Below are 25,601 nucleotides of genomic sequence, written 5' to 3'. Positions count from 1 at the left end.
TGCTGAGCCTAATCTGGACATGCCTTGGGCCATTGAGATTATCTTACTATTCAAGGTGTTATCTATATATCATTTAGCATAGTCCAGGCAAATGCTTTCTTCCGACCCTATCGAGTCCGGCTTGCAAAAAGTATTCTGGGCAAATTCTCCCAGCGTGGATTTTTTTTTTTCCATTTATAATGCTCGAATCTGAAACTTTAATTAAGGAAAATAAGTGTGAAACGACTTGAATTGATTAACGCCGATAATGATATGATCAATCACAATTACTATTTGTCTTTCTGTTATTTATACGACTCCCACCGGAATCATATCCATAAAGATTTGCCCAGTGGCTTGACTTGACTTTGTTGTGGTATGAAGTCCACAACTCCCCTAATTCTATGTCCTTTTCGACTTGCTTATTCTATCAGCCCATGCTTTGCTAACAACGGTATTGCCACCCCTACTACTCTTTCCAACTTGAAATGGTGGTTTTATTATGCCAACATACACCTTTGTCTAGAACTAATATGTTTCATGTTTGATTTTAGCTGGTTGAACTTCTAATAATACCGGTGGCACTGATAATTTATCTGGTTAATTGATTCAATAGCCAAGATTACTTTAAGTCTATCCGTTAATTAGTTGATAATTAATTATATATGAATGAGGTAACATTTACTTCAATGAAAACCGATGAACCGTGGCCCGGATAATTAATCTGATCATTTTTATTGATCGACTTTGCATATGGGACGTTGTTGGCTATCCGAAAGAGTTACAAGGCAAACTTTCGCACATACACATAGGACGTGGGAGTTTGCTTTATTCTAACACTCTCTATGGGATAAGGCCGTGGGACGGTTTGCCTAACTAAGCAAATGGACGTTGGTTGGCACAGTCAAGATTATTCCCATATCCCACTTGTAGCAGGTCGCAGTATCTCTTGTAGAACCCAATCCGATCCTGCACCTGGCTCGGGGTTGGCTTCCCGCACTCAATCCCGCCGTTGATTATGTTGGTGATGACACCGTAGCCCGGGACCCGTCCCGCAGCAGAGTCTGCACTAGAAGGAGTCCACTGCCCCGTGATGACGCTGTGGCAGGAGGGCTTCGGGGACTGCGGGGTCATCCAGAACCAAAGAGCCGTCTTGAATGAGATGACCGGATCGGTTGCCACCGCGTCCGGGTTTCCCAGCAGGTTGTAACCAATAGCTCTTCCTGCCGGGCCATAGTTGTAGTTGCTGCGGCCAATAGATGATCAATATATAAGAAGGTATTAAATAGTATTACTGATTTTTAGTTTGATCATCACCATATGAAGTGTTGGTTTATTACTTACTAGGAGATTTGTATCGGACCACGGCCATAATACTTCTTGCCGGGAGCGCATGGCCACTGCTGGTTGGCTACGCAATAGTCGCCGGGGTTGCCTTGCTCTTGCTTGAAGCAGTACCCCCATGCATACGGACCGTCTGGTGCACTTGCCCATCCGCCTTCAGAAATATATATAAATGGCCTAAGTTAACTCGGTTTGATCAAATTTCCAATATATCTTCCTAATGTATATAACCGAAGGGCGGGAAATAGCATGCCGAACTGCTGCAAAGCCTAGCGGAAAGTATAGCATATCAGGAAACCTGTGGTCTCGTGGGAAGTCTGTCCTAGGAAGGCAGCAACCTCCTTCTTCCGGGTGGCGAGGTCACCGGTAGTCCCAAAGCCGCTGAATGACTTTGCTGCGGCAATGAAAGCATCGTATGTGTAAAAGCCCTTCGCAGGACATGCAGCATCGTTTCTGTGCTTCAGCATCTGATTGAACAAATCCTGGCTGATGATCCCGCTTATGTCCCCGGACTGCGCCCTCCCACGGGATGCGGAGAGTGAGAGTGAGACCAGAAGTATTAGACAACTTAGTTTGAACATCTTTCTTTTTCCCTTCTCGGTGATTCAATTGAGGGATGTTTATGGCAAGTTCATCGGCTGGTATGGTATTTATAGAATTACCAATAAATAAGGAGAACGAGATATTTTTCTTTTACTTTTTTTTTTAATGAAAGTCCGAGGTATCTATAGTCTATTAATTGAGGTTGATTCCCATTCAACAATTTGGTCATAGTCAATTGGTCATAGCAGACTCCAGACCCTAATTACGCCACGTATAAAGTTCACATGTTCTCAATCTAGGTTGATTCAGTCGGTTTGACACCTCTTTGTCTTAAACTAATGGCTTGAATTCGAAATTTGTAAATGAAAAAAATCCATGATATGAGAGTTTCACACTTTCGGGGATTAGCATGACTTGAATTTAAATTAGTCGAATTTTATTCAACTTTCGAATACCCTTTGAATACAATTTGCAAATTATATCATAGAATTTTTTTAAAAAATCTTTTTTTCTTTGGTTCTGCGGTCTCTGACTGATTCTTCCACTGGAAAAGTTGGGTTGCAGTCATTTTCCGTCGTCCTAGTAAGCTTTATGTGGCGACTTCGCGTAGCCCTCATGATCAAAGGATCGATCAGCCAGGAAAAATTTATTGTATCAACCAAATCAATTTATTGCCTGATTAATATATCACTATCTCGTTCATGGGTACTGTTATCAACCTTCGATACAAAACTAGCAATAACCAGGCTTCCCGTTTCGAACTTATGTACATGTTTCATCTCGTGCACACGTATGCGTCGTGCATTGAATTAACAGAGAATTACATGTATCCTCTCGTCGTGCATTAATTACGCTCCCGATTAATGCTTTGCCGTTCGCTTCAAACCCATCTTCCTGAGTTCCCATAGGAAAAAGGGTTCGTTTATATATATATATATATATGTAGATATACCCATATATACAACTGCTATTTAATATGATGATGAATTCAACTTTGGCTCCTCCACTTTGCCCTTGGAAAATTTTCTCCCATTAATAGACTATGAATTTAACGATCGGTCTAGAAGCACTATTATTGAACGCGACATCATTGGATTTTCATACCTTTCTTTGTTTTTCTTAATTTTTATTTTTTTTGGGTTTAGACCTCATTTTCTATCCACCGAAATAGATTACGAATTTTTTATATACGATAATAAGAGCGGTTGTCAATCCAACAACATTTGGTCAAACCTTTTTTTTTGTTCTTTTTTTTGCCCGGTGGGATTCTGCTTTTAAGCCCATATCCTGATACGTATAGCAGTTTCAAGGAGAGCAACGGTTTGGGGGGGGTGGGGGGGCATTTCTCATAGCTTATGTACTAAGAAACGAGGCATATAAAGTTTTTGAGTGACTAGCTAATAATAGCATTTTTGACGTTTGAACACTTGTGTTGGCTTTGCTTGCTCCATACTTTGAATTTATTTGCTCTACGTACTTGAGGAATTGATCGGGATAAGTGAAGATTGTTGCCGATGTATATAGTAACATATAGTTCAGTATAAGTCAGTACATTACCACGTCATATGAATATTAATTTGAATAATTTTTGTAAAGTAGGATCAATGTATCGGTGTGTTCGTACAAAAGATAAAACGTCCATATATCTAGATAGGCATGAAATTCTCATTCCTCTCAGGGTCAGGGTAAATTTTTTTGAAAATATATTTTAAGGTTTCGAACCATCTTATTATTAACTGTTCCAAAGACTAAATTGTGATGGAATTGGGGCTCCGTCCATCATCAATGCCATAATTGAAGGATAAGCAATGCACAACTGGAAGATTTCATTTGTAGATATATAGAATCAACAAGTTGGACTTACGAAAAAAAAATGAAACACAGCATGTCGTAGATCTCATTTATAATCCCAAAAAAAAGAAGATACATAAGATAACAAATAATCATGTATTTATAAATACTTTACAAATGAAGTTTCATTAAGGATGAATGGACCTGTCATTGCAGCCATGATCAGGTCTGAAATAAGTCAACCCAAATTGTGTTTGTGGGAGTGGGAGAGAGAGATCATATCAGTGGGAGGATCTCTATGAATTATTACTGTTGTAATTTCACTGGAGAGGGAGAAAGAAACCTCTCCACTCTTTTTAGGCTTTTTCAGGTCTGCAGAGAAAAAGAAAGAGAGAGATGAGTAAAAAGTACTGATCCTTCAGGGCAGGGAGGGCCGTAAAAAGTAAAAACCATCGTTTCTCTATTTTGATAGTGATACTCACTTCTAGCAAAGGAACCAGAACCACTGAAATCAGCATTTTTCATCAGTCGGGGCATATTATGAAGAGATCATAACTTCGGTTTCTTGAAGAAAATATTAGGAGACATCCCGTAATTGTGGTTTCTCAGTAGGTCAATCGACTAGATTAATGTATTCTTCCCGCACTTTGGACGAACGAGAGATACATCTAATAACTCAATCAGTACGAGTTGAAATATAATGTTGCATCATTGGATAAGTGACTCTTTCATGTTCTCTTCACCGAAACAGAAGAAACCCCATAGTTGGCTCTTGTTTCCTCCCTGCTCTGTTAACGCTAATTATGGTGTCATGTGCATCTCGTGTATTGGCCACGAGGAGTTTGCTACGGTTTTGCATGCACGGACTATTAACTTATGGACCAGTGGTTCCTCTTCTTCTTGCTGCAGAAACTACATTTGCTCCTACTGTAATATCGAACAAGTAAGGAACTTCGCGTGATTGATTTTTGTGTCAAATTGTTGCGGTGATCTAGATTGTGTTTCTCATCCTCTATTGTTTGAATGAGTGCTACGCTGCATATCCTTTTTCAGCAAAATTTTTCCTGCTGAGCATAAGATTCCCAACACATCATGGTCAGTGGTAGCTGTGAAAGTTGGTTAAAGTGAAACCATCATACTTTTATACGAGAGTCATTTAAAAAGGACACAATTTTGCTGGAGCAGAATCATATGGATTCATAATGCTAATTACGGTTCTCTCTTCCTGGAGTTGTTATGTGTAGACACTGCTAAAGAATGCAATAGATCCAGGTCTTTACTTCTATATTTGGATAGAAAGAAAACCAAACCAATGTAGAGGGCAATTCTTAAAGTTTGAAAAGAAGACACTGAAGAATCTCCAATCAAAAGGAATTCACAAGTTTGTTTATTAACTTGGGCATGCAATATCTCTTTTTGTCGTCGGCTTCTGATAGTCTGTCTCAGTACTGACATAGGGTAGTCTCAATATGATGATCTAATGATTCTGGTGGGTCCACATCACTTGTAATTGTCTGTTAGTTCATCAGAAATGATCTCTTCTGAATTTGCGCAAATCTTTGAAAAGCTGGAAAATTTTTTCAAAGCGCATTTAATGAACAGTCCCGGAACTTATAGTTATTAGGTGAGTCATATTCACTAAATTGATTCTTTTGATATTTGTTGTTGGATGAAAAATTGATTCTTTTGATGTATTGTACATTTCAGGTTTATGATTGCCTTGTATATCCAAAAATTCGGAGTGCTTTAGGTTTTCCTTTATCTATGCTTCGATTACTTTAGGCCATGCCTTTTAGTCGACTACTCTTGGGTATACTGATTATCTTTCACCTACTCAGTGCTCATTTTTAATTTTTTCCTTCTATTTTTTTAAAACTTGATTTAACAAGCATTATGACAATGTTTAGTTTTATGATAATCAGGTGGTACCTCTGCGAGGAGGCTGCACTCTGCCTCTGGACTGCCTTCTTGTACATTAGCTACCTTCACGCCAACATATATCGGGTGTGGTAAGTTGAAGTTCGGATATTGGTCGTGTCCGTGAAAGCACTTAAAAAAACCAGCCATATAGTTGAAATGATGTTAAGCCATTTAGGGCTTGGTGACAAATGTAAAGTGATTTAATAATAGAAATTTGAAGATATGTTGCGTAGGAGATGGAACATTACTCGCCATTCAGGGCCTGATCCTGTATTTATGTGATGCTATTAAGCATCTTGTACCCCTGAAAAATGAGGGGAATCTGGTTGTTCAACGGATATGGTTGTAATCTTACATCAGGTGGCTTTTTCCAGTTCTTTTTCAATTTTTTATAGAAGAATTTACGCCCCGTTTGGATTGAGAGAAATTTGATTTTAACTTTAATTTGAACTTTAACTCAACACACTACACAACAAAAACACACGTTTCCCAAGTCAAATTTATAATCAAATCTCATTTGTCCTTTTCCACAATCAAAATCAAAATCAAAATCAAAATCAAAGTAACTTTAACTCTAAATCCAAACGGCCCCTAATTTAAAGTCTTCACCTGAAACATTGATGATCCTGTCAGGTGGAAGAGCGCAATCATGATTATCCTGCTGATTTTCCTGTCAATCTCCTTGATCTTTCTGCTCCTTCAGCTGCTTTTCCACAGGTATTCCAGTTGTCTCCACTTGTTTTCAGCATCAATTTACAAATATAGGCGATTACATGTAAGAGAAAGAGGTAGAATAAATAGCATTACCCTAACGGGGTTTTTGCTAAGGATCAGGTCAGGTAAATGACTAGTATGTATCAGGCATTCCTCTAACGATAACCTTGTACTCTCACATCCAAGTGTTTTTAACTTTTATGATCTCTTTACATCTTCATTGCAGCTATCTTATTCTAACAAATTAGACGACCTATGAGCTCGTAAGGCGCCAGCGCATCACGTATTTGAGGTAATTCCTTGTTTCCCCTACAAAAGCATGGAAAAACTCGAGCTCAACCTCACTCTGGTGTTTTGCGCGATTCCGGGTGACTCTCCCGGAATTTTGACAAATATAGGAGGATTCTTGGTAGAGAAAAAGGCTCTGCACTTCTGATTTTTTGGATCCTTCAGGAATTTGTTTACATGATTTGGGGAAAGGCTAGTCTGCATTTAGATCTCACATTCTAAAACAAATTTTCATCCCAAAGTTCAGTTTAGAACAGCCATCCCATCCAGGACTGATTTACAACTGGGATCCTCGTTCCACTGTTTCAGCATACCCATAAGAAGTCGTAGTGTTGACAACTCTTTAAATGTTCATTTTATAGCCATGTCCTCCGAAGAGTGTGCGCTTTCAGTAGAGGTATGGGCAGAAACTTGTACTATATCTGTTGTGGAGGAAGCAGTTACTTGGAGCGGGTCCCTGCACAGCAGGAGCTCGAGAAGAGGTCTAGACCTTATACGTGTTTGGAGACATTAACTTGCCGGTGCTGCTTCTAAGAATAGATGCGGCCATCATTCTCCAAAAAATGTACTATTATTATACTGAGAAATAGCTGCACCGATTATATGTTCGGGTCAGGACTGGTGGTGCTTTAATTTTTCCTCGCATTGGAGTTTTGGGCGCCTTGAGGAGATTTTGTATGGTCCAATTTTGGGTAGGTGAGAAGATCGAAGAGTAATAGCTGTCGGTTCTACGATGATACTTATTGAGTTCTCTTTAAGCAATACAACCCTTTCCTCTTCCTAGTGCACAATGTAGTGAATGAACTGAACCTACCGTGTTTAGATGTGAGACATGACCAAGCCAATCAGATATGGACGGCCTTTGTGGTTTGGAAGGCAGTTCGTGCTTTTTTTATGAATGTAAATGTTTGAAGGTGCTTTAGATAGATTAGGAGTGAGTATAAGTTATCGGAAATCACTCATCTCTCATCGCGGTTCTGCTTGGGGCCTAATCTCCACATGCCCTGGGCCATCGAGATTGTCTTACTATTCGAGGTGTTATCTATATATAATTCAGCATAGTCTAGGCAAATGCTTTCTTCCGACCCTATTGAATTCGGCTTGCAAATAGTATTCCGGGCAAATTCTCCCAACGTGGATTTTTTTCCATTTATAATACTTGAACCCGAAACTTTAATTAAGGAAAATAAGTGTGAAACGACTTGAATTGACTCACGCCGGTAAAATATGATCAATCACAATTACTGTTTGTCTTTCCGTTATTTACCCCATGTCCATAAAGACTTGCCCAATGGCTTGACTTGACTCCGTTGTCGTACGAAGTCCACAGCTCACCAAATTCTATGTTCTTTTCGACTTGCTCATTCTATCAAAGCACATGCTCTGCTAACAACGCTATCGCCACCACTACTACTCTTTCCAACTTGAAATGGTGGTTTTATTATGCCAGCATACACCTTTGTCTAGAACTAATATGTTTCATGTTTGATTTTAGCTGGTTGAACTTCTAATAATACCGGTGGCACTGATAATTTATATGGTTAATTGATTCAACAGTCAAGATTACTTTCAATCTATCCGTTAATTAGTTAGTAATTAATTATATATGAATGAGTAATATTTACTTCAATGGAAACCGATGAACCGCGACCCGGATAATTAATCTGATCATTTTTATTGATCGATCTTGCACATGGGACACTGTCGGCTATCCGAAAGAGTTACAAGGCAAACTTTCGCACATACACATAGGACGTGGGAGTTTGCTTCATTCTAACACTCTCTATAGGATAAGGCCGTGGGATGGTTTGCCTAACTAAGCAAATGGACGTTGGTTGGCACAGTAAAGATTATTCCCATATCCCACTTGTAGCAGGTCGCAGTATCTCTTGTAGAACCCGATCAGGTCCTGCACCTGGCCCGGGGTTGGCTTCCCGCACTCGATCCCACCGTTGATTATGTTGGTGATGACACCGTAGCCCGGGACCCGTCCCGCAGCGGAGTCTGCGCTAGAAGGATTCCACTGCCCCGTGATGACGCTGTGGCAGGAGGGCTTCGGGGACTGCGGGGTCATCCAGAACCAAAGAGCCGTCTTGAATGAGATGACCGGATCGGTTGCCACCGCGTCCGGGTTTCCCAGTAGGTTGTAACCAATAGCTCTTCCTGCCGGGCCATAGTTGTAGTTGCTGCGGCCAATAGATGATCAATATATAAGAAGATATTAAATACTATTACTGATTTTTAGTTTGATCATCAGCATATCAAGTGTTGGTTTATTACTCACTAGTAGATTTGTATCGGACCACGGCCATAATACTTCTTGCCGGGAGCGCATGGCCACAGCTGGTTGGCTACGCAATAGTCACCGGGGTTGCCTTGCTCTTGCTTGAAGCAGTACCCCCATGCATACGGACCGTCTGGTGCACTTGCCCACCCGCCTTCGGACATATATATAAGTGGCCTAAGGTAACTCGGTTTGATCAAATTTCAAATATATCTTCCTAATGTATATAACCGAAGGGCGGGAAATAGCATGCTAAACTGCTGCAAAGCCTAGCAGAAAGTATAGCATATCAGGAAACCTGTGGTCTCGTGGGAAGTCTGTCCTAGGAAGGCAGCAATCTCCTTCTTCCGGGTGGCAAGGTCACCGGTAGTCCCGAATCCGCTGAATGACTTGGCTGCGGCAATGAAAGCATCGTACGTGTAAAAGCCCTTCGCAGGACATGCAGCATCGTTCCTGTGCTTCAGCATCTGATTGAACAAATCCCGGCTGATGATCCCGCTTATGTCCCCGGACTGTGCCCTCCCACGGGATGCGGAGAGTGAGAGTGAGACCAGAGGGAGGAGAAGTATTAGACAACTTAGTTTGAACATCTTTCTTTTTCCCTTCTCGGTGATTCAATTGAGGGATGTTTATGGCAAGTTCATCAGCTGGTATGGTATTCATAGAATTACCAATAAATAAGGAGAACGTGATATTTTCTTTTACTTTTTTTTTTATGAAAATCCGAGGTATCTATAGTCTATTAATTGAGGTTGATTCCCATTGCCGCAACAATTTGGTCATAGTCAATTGGTCATAACAGACTCCAGGCCCTAATTACATCACGTGTAAAATTCACATATTCCCAATCTGGGTTGATTTAATTGGTTTGACACCTTTTTGTCTTAAACTAATGGCTTGAATTCGAAATTTGTAAATGAAAAAAATCTATGATATGAGAGTTTCACCCTTTCGGGAATTAGCATGGCTTGGATTTAAATTAGTCGGATTCTATTAAACTTTCGAATACCCTTTGAATGCAATTTGCAAATTATATCATAGAATTTTTTTTTAAAATCTTTTCTCTTTGGCTCTGCGGTCTCTGACTGATTCTTCCACAGGAAAAGTTGGGTCGCAGTCATTTTCCGTCGTCCTAGTAAGCTTTATGTGGCGACTTCGCGTAGCCCTCATGATCAAAGGATCGATCAGCCAGGAAAAATTTATTGTATCAACCAAATCAATTTATTGCCTGATTAATATATCACTATCTCGTTCATGGGTACTGTTATCAACCTTCGATACAAAACTAGCAATAACCAGGCTTCCTGTTTCGAACTTATGTACATGTTTCATCTCGTGCATACGTATGTGTCGTGCATTGAATTAACGAAGAATTACATGTATCTTCTCGTCGTGCATTAATTACTCTTCCGATTGATGCTTTGCCGTTCGCTTCATACCCATCTTCCTCAGAGTTCCCATAGGAAAAAGGGTTCGTTCATGTGTATATATATATATATATATATATTTATATGTAGATATACCCATATGTACAACTGCTATATAATATGACGATGAATTCAACTTTGGCTCCTCCACTTTGCTCCTTTGTCTCTATTTGCAATAATGGTCCTCATTTATCGCGGAAGTCCAAGCCCTTGGAAAATTTTCTCCCATTAATAGACTATGAATTTATCGATCGGCCTAGAAGCACTATTATTTAACGCGACATCATTGGATTTCCATACCTTTATTTGTTTTTCTTAATTTTTATTTGTTTTGGGTTTAGACCTCATTTTCTATCCACCGAAATAAATTACGAATTTTTATATACGATAATAAGAACTGCTGTCAATCCAACAACATTTGATCAAACCTTCTTCTTCTTTTTCCTTTCTTTCTCTCTCTCTCTCTGTTTTTTTTTTTTCGGTGGGATTCTGCCTGTAAGCCCTTATCCTGATATGTATAGCAGTTTCAAGGAGGGCAACGGTTTCACGGGGGGGCATTTCCCATATCTTACTTACTAAGAAACGAGGCATATGAAGTTTTTGAGTGACTAGCTAATAATAGCATTTTTGACGTTTGGCCGCTAGTATTGGCTTTGCTTGCTCCATACTTTGAATTTATCTGCTCTACGTAATTGAGGAATTGATCGGGGTAAGTGAAGATTGTTGCCGATGCATATAGTAACATATAGTTCAGTATAAGTTAGTACATTATCGCGTCATATGAATATTAATTTGAATAATTTTTGTAAAGTAGGATCGATGTATCAGTGTGCTCGTACAAAAGATAAAACGTCCATATATCTAGTTAGGATGAAATTCTCATTCCTCTCAGGGTCAGAGTAAATTTTTTTGAAAATGAATTTTAGGGTTTCGAACCATTTTATTATTAATTGTTCCAAAGACTAAATTGTGATGGAATTGCGGCTCCGTCCATCATCAATGCCATAATTGAAGGACAAGCAATGGCAACTGGAAGATTTCATTTGTAGATATATAGAATCAACGAGTTGGACTTAAGATATCCTTATCCAATTTCATATCTTGACAGTCTTTCAAATTTATCTGAATACACTCTTTTTTCGGTTTTAAGATAGGTCATATCTGGTCCATAAACGTAATAGGTATAGAGAAAAGTAATTAAAGCGGCACGGAAAAGTCCTAGTATAGCCAAAGAAAACTCAATATCAGTTCTTTCATTGTAACCAAGAGAGGCATCATTCCTTATATCGTGCACCATAGGATTGCGAGTTGTAACAGAAGGGGCTTGAAATATCGGACACAGTTGGTTGAAGAACGCCTTACTAAGAGTTGCTCTAGTTAAAATCACGGATTTTCAGTATATCTTCTGTGTGGAAAATTAGAATCGGCTGACCACCCTTACCGTCCCGCTCCCTACCCTACCTCCATCACAAACTTATGATAAAAGGACATCTACGTATGGAAATGACAAATACTAAAAAATTCCATGTGGACGATAAGTAAGCTCAAGCTAATTTCATTCGAGAGCGAAGATAGTTATATCCACTTAACCATCCTTATTTCGAAGATTAGGATTCTTTTTTCACCAGTAATCTTGCTCTTTGCGAGTTCACGTATTGATATTATCCTCTCATGCAGTACATTTTCATTACCTTCATAATATGTTTGGATTGTTCCTTCTCGCGACTAGGCCTCATGGGCCCATTTTACAAAACGTACTCATTTTGGCCCATTCACAAAGGACTAAGTTGGCCCCATTTTGATACCCTGATAGTGATACTCACTTCTAGCAAAGGAACCAGAACCACTGAAATCAGCATTTTTCATCAGTCGGGGCATATTATGAAGAGATCATAACTTCGGTTTCTTGAAGATAATAATAGGAGACATCCCGTAATTCTGGTTTCTCAGTAGGTCAATCGACTAGATTAATGTATTCTTCCCGCACTTTGGATGAACGAGAGATACATCTAATAACTCGATCAGTATGAGTTGAAACATAATGTAGCATCATTGGATAAGTGACTCTTTCATGTTCTCTTCGCCGAAACAGAAGAAACCCCATAGTTGGCTCTTGTTTCCTCCCTGCTCTGTTAACGCTAATTATGGTGTCATGTGCATCTCGTGTATTGACCACGAGGAGTTTGCTACGGTTTTGCATGCATGGACTATTAACTTATGGACCCGCGGTTCCTCTTCTTCTTGCTGCAGAAACTACATTTGCTCCTACTGTAATATCGAACAAGTAAGGAACTTCACGTGATTGATTTTTGTGTCAAATTGTTGCGGTGATCTAGATTGTGTTTCTCATCCTCTATTGTTTGAATGAGTGCTACGCTGCATATCCTTTTTCAGCAAAATTTTTCCTGCTGAGCATAAGATTCCCAACACATCATGGTCAGTGGCAGCTGTGAAAGTTGGTTAAAGTTAAACCATCATACTTTTATACGAGAGTCATTTCAAAAGGACACAATTTTGCTGGAGAAGAATCATATGGATTCATAATGCTAATTACGGTTCTCTCTTCCTGGAGTTGTTATGTGTAGACACTGCTAAAGAATGCAATAGATACAGGTCTTTACTTCTATATTTGGATAGAAAGAAAACCAAACCAATGTAGAGGGCAATTCTTAGAGTGCGTTTGGATTGAGAGTTGAGTTGAGTTGAGTTTTGATTTGTAATGATTTTATTGTTGAATTATGAGAAAAAGTGTGAAAAAGTAATAAATAATTGAGATAAAATAATGATTAAGTAATGATTGTGTTGTTGAATTGTGAAAAAATAATTAATAGTTGGGAGAATTTACTATTAAAAATTGAATTGAATAGTTAAAAATATTTAAAAAATAAAAAGAAGTAATGATTGTGATGTTGAATTGAAGATAAGTGGAGTTGAGTTGAGTTGAGTTAAACTTCGTTCATAAAACAAACACACCCTTAAAGTTTGAAAAGAAGACACTGAAGAATCTCCAATCAAAAGGAATTCACAAGTTTGTTTATTAACTTAATAGTCAAAGATTCTAATTTGGGCATGCAATATCTCTTTTTGTCGTCGGCTTCTGATAGTCTGTCTCAGTACTGACATAGGGTAGTCTCAATATGATGATCTAATGATTCTGGTGGGTTCACATCACTTGTAATTGTCAGTTAGTTCATCAGAAATGATCTCTTCTGAATTTGCGCAAATCTTTGAAAAGCTGGAAAATTTTTTGAAATCGAACAGTGCAGGAACTTATAGTTATTAGGTGAGTTATATTCAGTAAATTGATTCTTTTGATTTTTTTGTTGGATGAAAAATTGATTCTTTTGATGTATTGTACATTTCAGGTTTATGATTGCCTTGTATATCCAAAAATTCGGAGTGCTTTAGGTTTTCCTTTATCTATGCTTCGATTACTTTAGGCCATGCCTTTTAGTCGACTACTCTTGGGTATACTGATTATCTTTCACCTCCTCAGTGCTCATTTTCAATTTTTCCTTCTATTTTTTTAAAACTTGATTTAACAAGCATTATGACTGTACGCACCCGAATTTCGTCTTTATCGGGGCACGCATGCGCGCGCCTAAATGTAACCCGGCTTGGGAGTGTCCACCTTCTCGGGGACGCGCGACGGACGCACATGAGAAGGAGTCGCTACTACCTTGTTACGACCCGAAGGTCGAGGGCCGGTGAGTCGCCCAGGTCTAAGGGTATGGATACACCTAGTATGCTAAGGCAATGGTCTTGTACGGAACCGAAAATTCCGAATTCGGGGGTTCTATTACGTGTGGGCCTATATCCCACACCCCCTTTCGGTACTCTAGCTTGCTAGGCTTGTCATTTTATTTATTTACCGCATGATTTAGGGTTGCACTCGACTCGCCCGTTTTGACATCGTAAATTCGAAGAGACACTTGAACCGTCCACTCTCCGACCAGGATTATTACATGAATAAATATACATCATAAATCCTTACATTGTTCTCTCAAATAAAAGATAAATTACAATGACTAAATCCCGATCGGTTCACATTCGGCCCTGATTTCACTCATGCTTACCGTATGGTTTTGGAAAATACCGAAAATTAAATTAAATGCGCACTCAGTGTATGGGGGCCTTGGACCCCGTGATCGACGGTTATGGGCGTTGGACCTAGTGTGAATCGAGTCCTAAGGAATCTGGCTCGATCCGCATAACAAACAGGTGCAAAAATGTAAAAAGCAGGCTCAAATAAACAAACAATGGAGTTTTTGTTATCGCCGAATTTACGTGAATTAACTGATTATTAACCGAGGTATCTTGGCATACAAATCCTACCCTAAAACAAACAAAAGGGATGATGGATAGGGTATGTAGCATTCGACATTATTTTTACGGACCCGACAGACATGATGTTTGTAGTCAAGTCCTGAATGTGTGGGTTATTTTTAAATTATTTTGTATCGTGACAATATGGTTTTTACATATTAAGAGTATTTTCACCTAAAACTCGAAACCTAACCCTCTACTTGACTATTTGCCCATGTTTGATTATGCCGAGTTTGAGATTAATTTGCTTTCTCATGTTTTGACCAATTATATGCACAAACCTACGCTAGGATTACGGCAGGACAAGAACCGGTAGTCATGCCCTTGAATCGATAAATATGTGTGTGCATGAAAATCAAGATTACGTTACACGTATCTCGGTGATTTTGAAATTGTGAATTTGAAAAAGACATAGCTAACAGTTCTTGAACTGTCGACGTGATTACAGATTGTTAATCGGTTCGTACAATTTATTTAAAGAAGTCAAGTGATTTAATTTAGCCAAATTTAACGTCCCGATTATCCCGTATGTAGAATTTTTGGTTAATTAAAAAAATTTGCCGAATGCTTTAATCTGCGGATTTCGAGTCGTCGGAAATAGCCATTAATTGACCAGCCGGTAAACTCTAATTTCCAACCGTCTTGAAATTTAAAATTTTGATTTTAGGTCGAGTTTGCATTATTAAACCGATTCATGTGGGGTTTCGATTAAAACGAGAAAATAAAGCATTTAAACACGGATCAAGAGCATGTTATCATATCAAGCACGACAAAAATACATATTTCACGCAATCGGTGCCGCCATGATCATGATAAACACATACAAGCATACACAAACATAATATTAATGGAATCGACAAAACGACGCCGATTCATGGAAGCGGGAAAACGTAAAAGAACACACATTGTATACAATGTCATGTTGTATACATATAATTAAAGGAATAATATATTTAAATGGGACACATACGTTGTCGGTCGGTGATCCAAGTAGGAAAGGGTTGGATATTCTTTAGAAAATGTCAAGGGGACTGAATTGAAAGATTTTAAAAGAGCATGGACTAATTTGCAAATTCGGATAAAGTCTCGGGGATAGATTTGAAATTTCTAAAAAAATTGGGGACAGTGTAAAAATTACTGAAAATGTCCCAGGACTTTTTTGAAACGAATTTGAAAATTTGGACTGTTCTGAAAACAAAATAAATGTCCCCGAGACTAAACTGAAACAACTTGGAAAGTTTCTTGGGATGCTTGAAAAATTCTGAGAATTCCAGAACTGATTGGAAAGCAGTAAAATGACTGGGACTTGATTGAAAAGAATTTTCAAATTCTGGGCAGATCTGAAAAGAGTGAAAAATGGCCCTGGGACTAAACTGAAGCAACTTGGAAAGATCTTTGGGATGTTTAAAACAATTCCGGAAAATTCAAGGACTGATCAAAAAACAGTAAAATGACTGGGACTTGATGGAAAAGAATTTTGAAATTCGGGGAAGATCTGAAAAGAGTGAAAAATGGCCCCGGGACTAAACTGAAGCAACTTGGAAAGTTCTTCGGAATGCTTAAAAAATTCCGGAAAATTCAAGGACAGATTGGAAAATTGTAAAAATGGCTGGGCTTGATTGAAAAGAAATTTTGAAATCCGGGGCAGATCTGAAAAGGGTGAAAAATGGCCCTAGAGACTAAAATGAAACAACTTGAAAAGTTCTTCGGGATGCTTTAAAAAATTCTGGAAAATTCAAGGACCGATTGGAAAATGGTAAAAATGGCTGGGCTTGACGGAGAAGAATTTCAGAGTTCAGGGCAGGTCTAAAAGTAAAAATAAAAAAATAAAATACGTCCTCTGGACTGAAATGCGACAAAATAGAAAGTTTGTAAAATCGAGTTCGGGACAAATCCGATCACCCACGCAATCCAAGAACGCTTATTTCACATCATATCCATCAAGCAAGCATTAATATTCAGGAATGAAGCCCTAATCATGCCACTAAGTTGAGAATTTACCTTTTTTGAAAAGAACGGGGGCAGTTATGTAAATAGAGGAATTTTCAATGAATTGGGCTGTTGAGAGATTGGCTGAATTGGGCCGGACTGGGCCGATGGGCTGAACTGGGCCGATATGGGCGGACTAGGCCGAAATGGGCTGTTGACTGGACTGGGCCGAGATCTGGGCTGGATTTGGGGCCGAATTGGGCCACAAGGCTGGGCTAGACCGATGGCGCGAGCTGGGCTGCTGAACACGGACTGAGCTGGTGTGTGTCTGTTCCGAGTTACCTGTGCGACCCGGAAAGAAAAATGAACGACCCGATTAGTGCCGACAAGTAAACCGAAGAGAAGGGACGCGGTTCGGGTGGCGGTGCGGTTGCACTAGACCCCGGAAGATCGCTGAGCACGGCTGGGGCGGGAGCGAGCCGCGTCTGTATGTGTCGGGCAAGGAGTGAGAGGCGAGCTGGAGCCGGAAGTGAGAGGAAAACCAGCGGGCGTTCAGGAGATCTCCGTGGGCGAGAGAGTGTGTTGACGTTTTTTTCCGTGAGCTAAGGATCCCCCTCCGAAGTTGAGTTGTCGGTTCCCTTTTCAACCTCAGCTGCCGATCTTTCTTTTTTTTCGACTAATCCCGAGAGAGAGATAGAGAGAGAGAGAGAGCTCCGTTTTTTTTTTCCAAGTCCCCCCTGGAGCCGATGGACCGAAATTGGGTGTTGACAGCTTGCCCCTCTTTGGTTGCATGCTCGGATAGAGGATGCAGACAAAGACTATGAGAAGCACCTCGTTTGGTCCTGGCGATCGTCTGGTCATTCTCCTCGTTTGTGCCAATATGTGGGCCTGTTGCAAAATAGTAAAAACTATAAATTAGTAAACGTGGACACATACTTGAAAGACATTAAATGTGGACAAGAAGTCCAGAAAGCGATATGGACACGAAGTCCGAAAAGTAGTAAAAGTGGACAAGAAGTCCGAAATGCAGTAAATGCGGGCACAAAATCTGAAATGTAGTAAATGAGGATATGAAGCCTGAAACGGAGTAGATACGGACACGAAGTCCTGAAAGCAGTAAAAGAGGACACGAAGTCCGAAACGAAGTAGATGAGGACACGAAGTCCGAAATGTAGTGGACGCGGACACAAAGTCCGGAATGTAGTAAGTGAGGACACGAAATCCGAAAAATAGTAAATGCGGACACGAAGTCCGGAAAGCAGTAGATGAGGACACGAAGTTCGAAATGCAGCGGATACGGACACGAAGTCCGGAAAGAAGTAAATGAGGACACGAAGTCCGAAAAGTAGTAAATGCGGACACGAAGTCCGAAAAGCAGTAGATGGGGACACGAGGTCTGGAATGCAGTAAATGAGGACACGAAGTCCGAAATGCAGCAGATACGGACACGAAGTCTAGGAAGAAGTAAATGAGGACACGAAGTCCGAAAAGTAGTAAATGCGGACACGAAGTCCGGAAAGCAGTATATGCGGACACGAAGTCCGGAAAGCCGTAAATGTGGACACGAGGTCCAAAATACAGATGCGGACACGAAGTCCGAAAAGTAGTAAATGAGGATGCGAAGTCTGAAATGCAGTAAGTGCGGACACGAAGTCCGAAGAACAGTGAATGCGGACACGAAGTCTGAAATGCAGTAAGTGTAGACACGAAGTCCGAAGAACAGTGAATGCGGACACGAAGTCCGAAATGCAGTAGAGGCGGACACGAAGTCCGAAATAAAGTGAATGCGGACACGAAGTCTGAAAAGTAGTAAATGAGGACACGAAATCCGAAATGCAGTGGATACGGACACGAAGTCCGGAAAGAAGTAAAGGAGGACACGAAGTCCGAAAAGTAGTAAATGCGGACACGAAGTCCGAAATGTAGTATGTGCGGACACGAAGTCCGAAAAGCCGTAAATGTGGACACGAAGTCTGAAATGTAGATGAGGACACGAAGTTCGAAATGCAGTAAAGATGGACACGAAGTCCGAAAAGCATTAAAGATGGACACGGAGTCCTGGACACGAAGTCCGAAAAACTGTAAAGATGGACACGGAGTCCGAAAAGCAGTAAAAATGGACATGAAGTCCGAAAAACGGCAAGGATGGACACGGAGTCCGAAAAACAGTGAATGCTGACACGAAGTCCGAAAAACAATGAATGCGAACACGAAGTCAAAAATGCAGTAAGTGCAGACACGAAGTCCGAAGAACAGTGAATGCGGACACGAAGTCCGAAATGCAGTAGAGGCGGACACGAAGTCCGGAATGCAGTGAATGCGGACACGAAGTTCGAAAAGCAGTAAATGAGGACACGAAGTCCTAAATACAGTGGATACGGACACGAAGTCCGGAAAGAAGTAAATGAGGACACGAAGTCCGAAAAATAGTAAATGCGGACACGAAGTCCGAAATGTAGTATGTGCGGACACGAAGTCCGAAAAGCCGTAAATGTGGACACGAAGTCCGAAATGTAAATGAGGACACGAATTTCTGAAAGCTGTAAACGTGGACGCGAAGTCCGGAAAACAGTAAATGTGGACGCGAAGTCTAGAAAGCTATAAACGTGGACGCGAAGTCCGGAAAGAAGTAAATGTGGACGCGAAGTCCAGAAAGCTATAAACGTGGACGCGAAGTCCGGAAAGCAGTAAATGTGGATGCGAAGTCCGTGGATGCGAAGTCCAGAAAGCTATAAACGTGGACGCGAAGTCCGGAAAACAGTAAATGTGGACGCGAAGTTAAGAAAGCTATAAACGTGGACGCGAAATTCGGAAAGCTATAAACGTGGACGCGAAGTCCAGAAAGCTATAAACGTGGACGCGAAGTCCGGAAAGCAGTAAATGTGGATACGAAGTCCGTGGACGCGAAGTCCAGAAAGCTGTAAACGTGGATGCGAAGTCCGGAAAGCAGTAAATGTGGACACGAAGTCCAGAAAGCTGTAAACGTGGACGCGAAGTCCAAAAAGCTGTAAATGTGGACGCGAAGTCCGGAAAGTAGTAAATGTAAATTGATAGGAAAATGTAGGAAATGCTGAAGCAAAGATAATTGCTGGGGAATGGCGCAGGGCGCTGAAAATGGGAGCTTGGCATTGGGTCGGGGCAAGCTGGTATGGTGCAGTAGTAGGCGTGGCCTGCAGTTTGTCGCGTGATTGGGCGCATGCTGGATGACTTGTGTCGCTCGCTTGGCGGGGATGGTCTGATCGCTGTGTTCACCGGGATGCTGTTGCTTGTGACTGTTGCCATAGTGAAGCGGTGCTGTGGGTTGGACTAACTCTCGGGACTAAGACGCATCTTGTCTCGGTGGAGAGTGAGGATTGTACGTTGCTCTCCCGCATGGATGGGCACTACTTTCCATTAGTCGTGTGAACGGTGGTGTACGCTAAATGTGCAGGGCTGATGCTACCCCAAATGTGCTAATCTGCCGGAGGCCGGCTCTGTCGCAGGGGCGATTGTAGTTTGCTGGTGATGCCCCGGTCTTACGATGAAGGACTCGAGTTCTAGACGAAGTGCCAAGGTACCCCGAGGGATGGGGAATCAGAGTCCGTCGTAGTTCCTGCGTTTGTTGTACCTGTGATCTTGACATCATTAGTAAGTCATGGAATTACTAGCAATTTGTAAGCACGGGTAAAATGATGTGTTTGCGACGCATGTCTTTCAGTTTCGGGTCGCTTGGGCGACCCGTATAGAGTTTTTGCTTTGGGGATACGAATGAGATCCCATTTTCGAAGGCCTCAATGCGAGGCCTCCAAGGCTCCTGTTGGCCATGTATGAGCATATCGAGACATTCTTAATGATGCCCTAGCAGCTCTGTCGATTATTCGACGAGCCCGTCGGCTTAGGACCCTTCTCGTCATGGTACCGTAGGGCGGCTGCGCTTGTGACCAGCATGGGGATTTATGTGCAAATTTGGTTAGACCTCAGTCTATTCATTTCCATAGTGTTATGGCTTGACTCCTGGAGATGAGTGTCTAGGATTTTGGATTTGTGGTAGAATATTGTAGAGTGACTATGACCCGTTTGGAGTTATGCAATGACAAAGATAAAAGAGAAAGCTTAGGGAGCACGCTGCCCCAAGCTAAAAGATACATGGGTTCACGCCTACAGCGACACGTACCCCCCTTTCTCCTTTGTCCTTCTGTTGCGTAAGCTGTCCCAAACTGCTCGGATGGTATGCTTGGTTGCCTACTGTATGTGAGGGAGACTTCGCTTTAGACAGTTGAGTAATGCAGGAGAACCGATCGAGGATCGTGTCGGAGTAGACAAACTGATCGTTTCCCATGGGGAAACCCTAGTCCGCACGATGTGTGGCGGCCTAGGGTGACACATTGATTTATTTATCTCTCATTTTGCTCTCATTTTGTTACGGTCGCCTACCTCGGGATTCGGTTGCACTTCTCGACCTAAAGGGGATTAGCTCTCCTTTTGCTACGACTGCCCACCTCGGGATTTTCAGTCGTGCCTCTCTTTTGCCCTAATTTTTGCCTAGGCCGCCCCCAAAAAGGGGGTTTTTAAATTAGCGGGCTTAATTCTTTTGTCTCTCAAGTTTGCGAGGCGGAGGGTTTGAAGGATTCGACCTCCGAGTACGTTGCGTTCTGTCTTCGTCGAGGAGTTGCGTCTGCTGCTTCCCTTTTTTGTCGGGGTTTGTTGATTTCTTCTTCGAATTGGCGGTGCCGGAGTTTTATATCTCGACGATGCCTTATTTTGTTCAATGGCGGGTTTTTCCCTCGTCTTTTATCTCTCTCTTCCTTGGCTGGTTTTTCCCGCTTCTTTTCGCTCTGTTTTTTTTTTCTTGCAGCTGGGGTTTGTTTTGTGCCCCGTGTATTTGTTGGAAACTTTTCGACTTTGCATTGCGTGGTCGTTTCGGTGTGCCTTGCCCTATTTCGTGAGGGCCGGCTTTTCATGGAGGTTTGGCTCCTGGATATTCGAAAGTCGAACTTCGTGTTGCTCGTCCTTGCAAACTTTACAAATGATTTCCCCTATCGTCTAAGAAGAAGAATAAGATTTGCCCTGGGGTGCAGGTGACCGAGGTTGCCCCGGCATGAGTGTTGAACGCGGATGCCCCGGTCTTCGTGGTCTGCGTTGGACGCCGTTCTTGATCGTGTCTTGTCGCTCCCGTGGAGGGTGCCCCTAGGAGGATAGGTGCTCTTGAAGTCGGCGTACGTGCTTTGCTTCGATGCCATGCTTGCTATTGACTGAGATGGTTGGGTTTACAGCATGTGACTCACTCAGTCGTTTTTGTCTTCGGCTTCGTAAAAGGGGGGTACTTCCGCATCAAGCCTCTTTCCTGTCGAAGTATAAGGAGAGACCCGATAGGAGTTCTCGTGAAGGTGTGAACCCGTATATCGCTCTTTGCTTGTAGCCAGCGTGCCCCTGTGAAGGATGACAAAGAAGATGATGTATTAGGTGATTATACGGTGAAATATGTGGTAAGAAATGTAAGGTGGACCCATGGGAAATTCCCTCATCCAGCGCACGACCCATGGGGTACCACGCGTAGGGGACACTCTATTTCGAGAGTCCGGTTATCGCCGCGTTGGAGCGGTTAAACTGTGACTGGGAACCGCATAGTTATACTTTCCCTGATTGCGGATTGGTCTGCGCAGCCGTCCTAGGGAAAGCTCGAGAAGCCGAGTCCCATTGGGACATGCGAGTCGGACAGGTCCGACGAAACCAATAGGGCGTCTTCGAGACTGTTCAAGTGCCCCTTGAATGGTTCGTTCATGTCGAGAGCTTGTTTGGAAATGCGAATAAATGTAAAAGAGCATTTGAAGGAGAGTGTGTGTTGCCCCGGTAGCAGGTTGGTGGCTATAGTGGAGGGTGGGTTGGCCCCATTCTTCGATCGGCAGTGTAATCCTGCTGGAAGCCCCGTGGCGGGTGGGTTGGGACATGCTATGATTATTGGAGCTGTCGCTTGTGATATTTCATGGAGGGAGGGTCGGTCTTCAATGTTTGGAGTCCAGGAAGGTAGCAGAGAAGTGTTTCCTGTCTCGATTGTGGTCGTTTGGGATTCAGATTGCCTTCTTGTCGGTTATTTCCTGCAATGGGAAAAAGGGGAAAGATGAAGGAGCAAAGTATGTTCGCAATTTTCACGCAAGGGCGTAGGGGATCGAACTAGCCTGGTAGGCATCGTGTGAGCGTGCCGGGGTGTGTGCATGGATAAGGTGGAGGCATGCTCGCACGACGCAAAAGGACGCACTCGGTTGTGCTGGCGGCTGTGCTCAGTTGCGCGAAGAGACGTGTGCAATCACGCAATGACGCTTGGTTGCGTGGGGTTAGAGAGAAGCTAGCTTTGCCCAGGAAGGTGCATCGGTCCTCGGGCCACGGCTCGCCTTGCCGTGGAAGGAGGGTGAAGGTCGCGGTTAGTCTACCTGCGAAGAAGGTCTTCGCTCACTTGTATGGTGAGATGTTAGTTGTTATGCAAAACAGTAAATGAGTATGATGCATGCGAGGCGTGAGTTTTCCAAAACTAATGCCGTCATTCACATTGACTCAAAAAGTTCAAAGTACAATGTAAATTTTGTAAAATAAAGCCCTAAGTCGATCTTCCACCACACTCGAAGTTTGAGCGAGTGCGGCATTGGAAAGCACCGGTTCTAAGCGAGGGCCTTGCGGAGACATCTATCATAGAGCGCATGTGTGGGTCTCTACGAGCCCTCTTCCTAGACCTCTCTAGGACGGTGTTCGCTCATGCGGGCTCCTTCTGAAGTTGTGGTTGGCCGACGAATTCCTCATCTCTTAGCAATCTCTCAGTGATCGGTCCTAGTGTTGGTGAAGTCAATCATAGTGGTTGTGCTTGAAGGAAAGGGTGTCCTGGGAGATGTGTGGCATGCATCCTGTGGCGAGTCGGCGAGGTCCTCGAAGATTGGCGGGCTCTATCGAGGTGCGAGCAAGAGGCCGAGTGAGGCGTCTCTTACCAAGACGAAAGGAAGATCGACTTAGCACTCGTCCATATGAATGACACCCTAATTTTGTAAAACAGATTATGCATGTGTGCGAAGAAAGTAAATGCCCACGGTTTAGTACAAATTACAAGGTACATCGCTCTTGAAACAGAAAAGACTCAAGTGGCACGCAGGCCGACTCGATGGACTGTTCGTTGAAGCCGGGTTGGAGGATGGCATAGAGCTCTTGCAAAATGCATGGTTTTAGTGCTACAAGGACCGTGCTATCTAGGGATGGGGACCCCCGACTCAAGGGTGTCAATTCCTTGAAATCGAGCGGGGATCTTTGGGGGCCTAATCGACGGTCCAACCGTGCGACGTACCCTTACTCGGAACCCCTATCTAACCTGTGTTTCCTTATATCGGTCTTGGGACGCGACCCATAGGTACCTGAAGTTAGTATGATATGCAATGCGTGTGCGAGAAATAAAAATGCGTAAAGTAGATAAGCGGAAAATTGCAGAAAGCGATAAATAAACAAGCAAACAAAGCAAGCGAGAACGAGCCCGAACCCTCTAAGTGTCCCTAGTGGAGTCGCCAAGCTGTACGCACCCGAATTTCGTCTTGTCAGGGCATGCATGCGCGCGCCTAAATACAACGCGGCTTGGGAGTGTCCACCTTCCCGGGGACGCGCGACGGACGCACGTGAGAAGGAGTCGACACTATCTGTTTACGACCCGAAGGTCGAGGGCCGGTGAGTCGCCCAAGTCTAGGGGTATGGATACACCTAGTATGCTAAGGCAATGGTCTTGTACGGAACCGGAAATTTCGAATTCGGGGGTTCTATTACGTGTGGGCCTATATCCCACACGCTTTTTCGGTACTCTAGTTTGGTAGGATTGCCATTTTATTTATTTACCGCATGATTTAGGGCTCGATCCGCATAACAAACAGGTGCAAAAATGTAACAAGCAGGCTCAAATAAACAAACAGGGTTTTTGTTATCGCCGAATTTACGTGAATTAACTGATTATTAACCGAGATATCTTGGCATACAAATCCTACCCTAAAACAAACAAAAGGGATGATGGATAGGGTATGTAGCATTCGGCATTATTTTTACGGACTCGACAGACATGATGTTTGTAGTCAAGTCCTGAATGTGTGGGTTATTTTTAAATTATTTTGTATCGTGACAATATGGTTTTTACATATTAAGAGTATTTTCACCTAAAACTCGAAACCTAACCCTCTACTTGACTATTTGCCCATGTTTGATTATGCCGAGTTTGAGATTAATTTGCTTTCTCATGTTTTGACCAATTATATGCACAAACCTACGCTAGGATTACGGCAGGACAAGAACCGGTAGTCATGCCCTTGAATCGATAAATATGTGTGTGCATGAAAATCAAGATTACGTTGCACGTATCTCGGTGATTTTGAAATTGTGAATTTGAAAAGGGCATAGCTAACAGTTCTTGAACTGTCGACGTGATTACAAATTGTTAATCGGTTCGTACAATTTATTTAAAGAAGTCAAGTGATTTAATTTAGCCAAATTTAACGTCCCGATTATTCCGTATGTAGAATTTTTGGTTAATTAAAAAAATTTGCCGAATGCTTTAATTTGCGGATTTCGAGTCCTCGGAAATAGCCATTAATTGACCAGCCGGTAAACTCTAATTTCCAACCGTCTTGAAATTTAAAATTTTGATTTTAGGTCGAGTTTGCATTATTAAACCGATTCATGTGGGGTTTCGATTAAAACGAGAAAATAAAGCATTTAAACACGGATCAAGAGCATGTTATCATATCAAGCACGACAAAAATACATATTTCACGCAATCGGTGCCGCCATGATCATGATAAACACATACAAGCATACACAAACATAATATTAATGGAATCGACAAAACGACGCCGATTCATGGAAGCGGGAAAACATAAAAGAACACACATTGTATACAATGTCATGTTGTATACATATAATTAAAGAAATAATATATTTAAATGGGGCACATACGTTGTCGGTCGGTGATCCAAGTAGGAAAGGGTTGGATATTTTTTAGAAAATGTCAAGGGGACTGAATTGAACGATTTTAAAAGAGCATGGACTAATTTGCAAATTCGGAT

General features: G+C 42.0%; 2 protein-coding genes across 2 annotated transcripts; both read right to left on the bottom strand.

The window, feature by feature from the left end:
• Positions 1-693: 693 nt before the first annotated feature.
• Positions 694-1,956, bottom strand: LOC116201106 (basic endochitinase-like). Its single transcript, XM_031532215.1, has 3 exons — positions 1,622-1,956; positions 1,324-1,477; positions 694-1,225 (listed from the first exon to the last, which is right to left on the bottom strand). Exons 1-3 carry the CDS (start codon positions 1,902-1,904, stop codon positions 856-858), a joined length of 807 nt encoding a protein of 268 aa, XP_031388075.1. The 5' UTR covers positions 1,905-1,956; the 3' UTR covers positions 694-855.
• Positions 1,957-8,235: 6,279 nt separating this feature from the next.
• On the bottom strand, positions 8,236-9,522 carry LOC116201549 (basic endochitinase-like). The gene is made up of 3 exons (XM_031532811.1): positions 9,162-9,522; positions 8,864-9,017; positions 8,236-8,765 (listed from the first exon to the last, which is right to left on the bottom strand). Exons 1-3 carry the CDS (start codon positions 9,451-9,453, stop codon positions 8,396-8,398), a joined length of 816 nt encoding a protein of 271 aa, XP_031388671.1. The 5' UTR covers positions 9,454-9,522; the 3' UTR covers positions 8,236-8,395.
• Positions 9,523-25,601: the final 16,079 nt, after the last annotated feature.

This window comes from Punica granatum, chromosome 3, assembly GCF_007655135.1.
Source record: "Punica granatum isolate Tunisia-2019 chromosome 3, ASM765513v2, whole genome shotgun sequence".
NCBI lineage: Eukaryota > Viridiplantae > Streptophyta > Magnoliopsida > Myrtales > Lythraceae > Punica > Punica granatum.
Note: the sequence above shows the minus strand (reverse complement) of the source record. Positions and strands in the feature narration are given on the sequence as shown.

Coding starts and splice junctions, on each gene's coding strand:
- LOC116201106 (XM_031532215.1), bottom strand. CDS start 1,904: ATGTTCAAACTAAGTTGTCTAATACTTCTGGTCTCACTCTCACTCTCC. Junction 1,478..1,621: donor GACTTCCCACGAGACCACAG/GTTTCCTGATAT, acceptor ATATTTCTGAAG/GCGGATGGGCAAGTGCACCA. Junction 1,226..1,323: donor GGTCCGATACAAATCTCCTA/GTAAGTAATAAA, acceptor TATTGGCCGCAG/CAACTACAACTATGGCCCGG.
- LOC116201549 (XM_031532811.1), bottom strand. CDS start 9,453: ATGTTCAAACTAAGTTGTCTAATACTTCTCCTCCCTCTGGTCTCACTC. Junction 9,018..9,161: donor GACTTCCCACGAGACCACAG/GTTTCCTGATAT, acceptor ATATGTCCGAAG/GCGGGTGGGCAAGTGCACCA. Junction 8,766..8,863: donor GGTCCGATACAAATCTACTA/GTGAGTAATAAA, acceptor TATTGGCCGCAG/CAACTACAACTATGGCCCGG.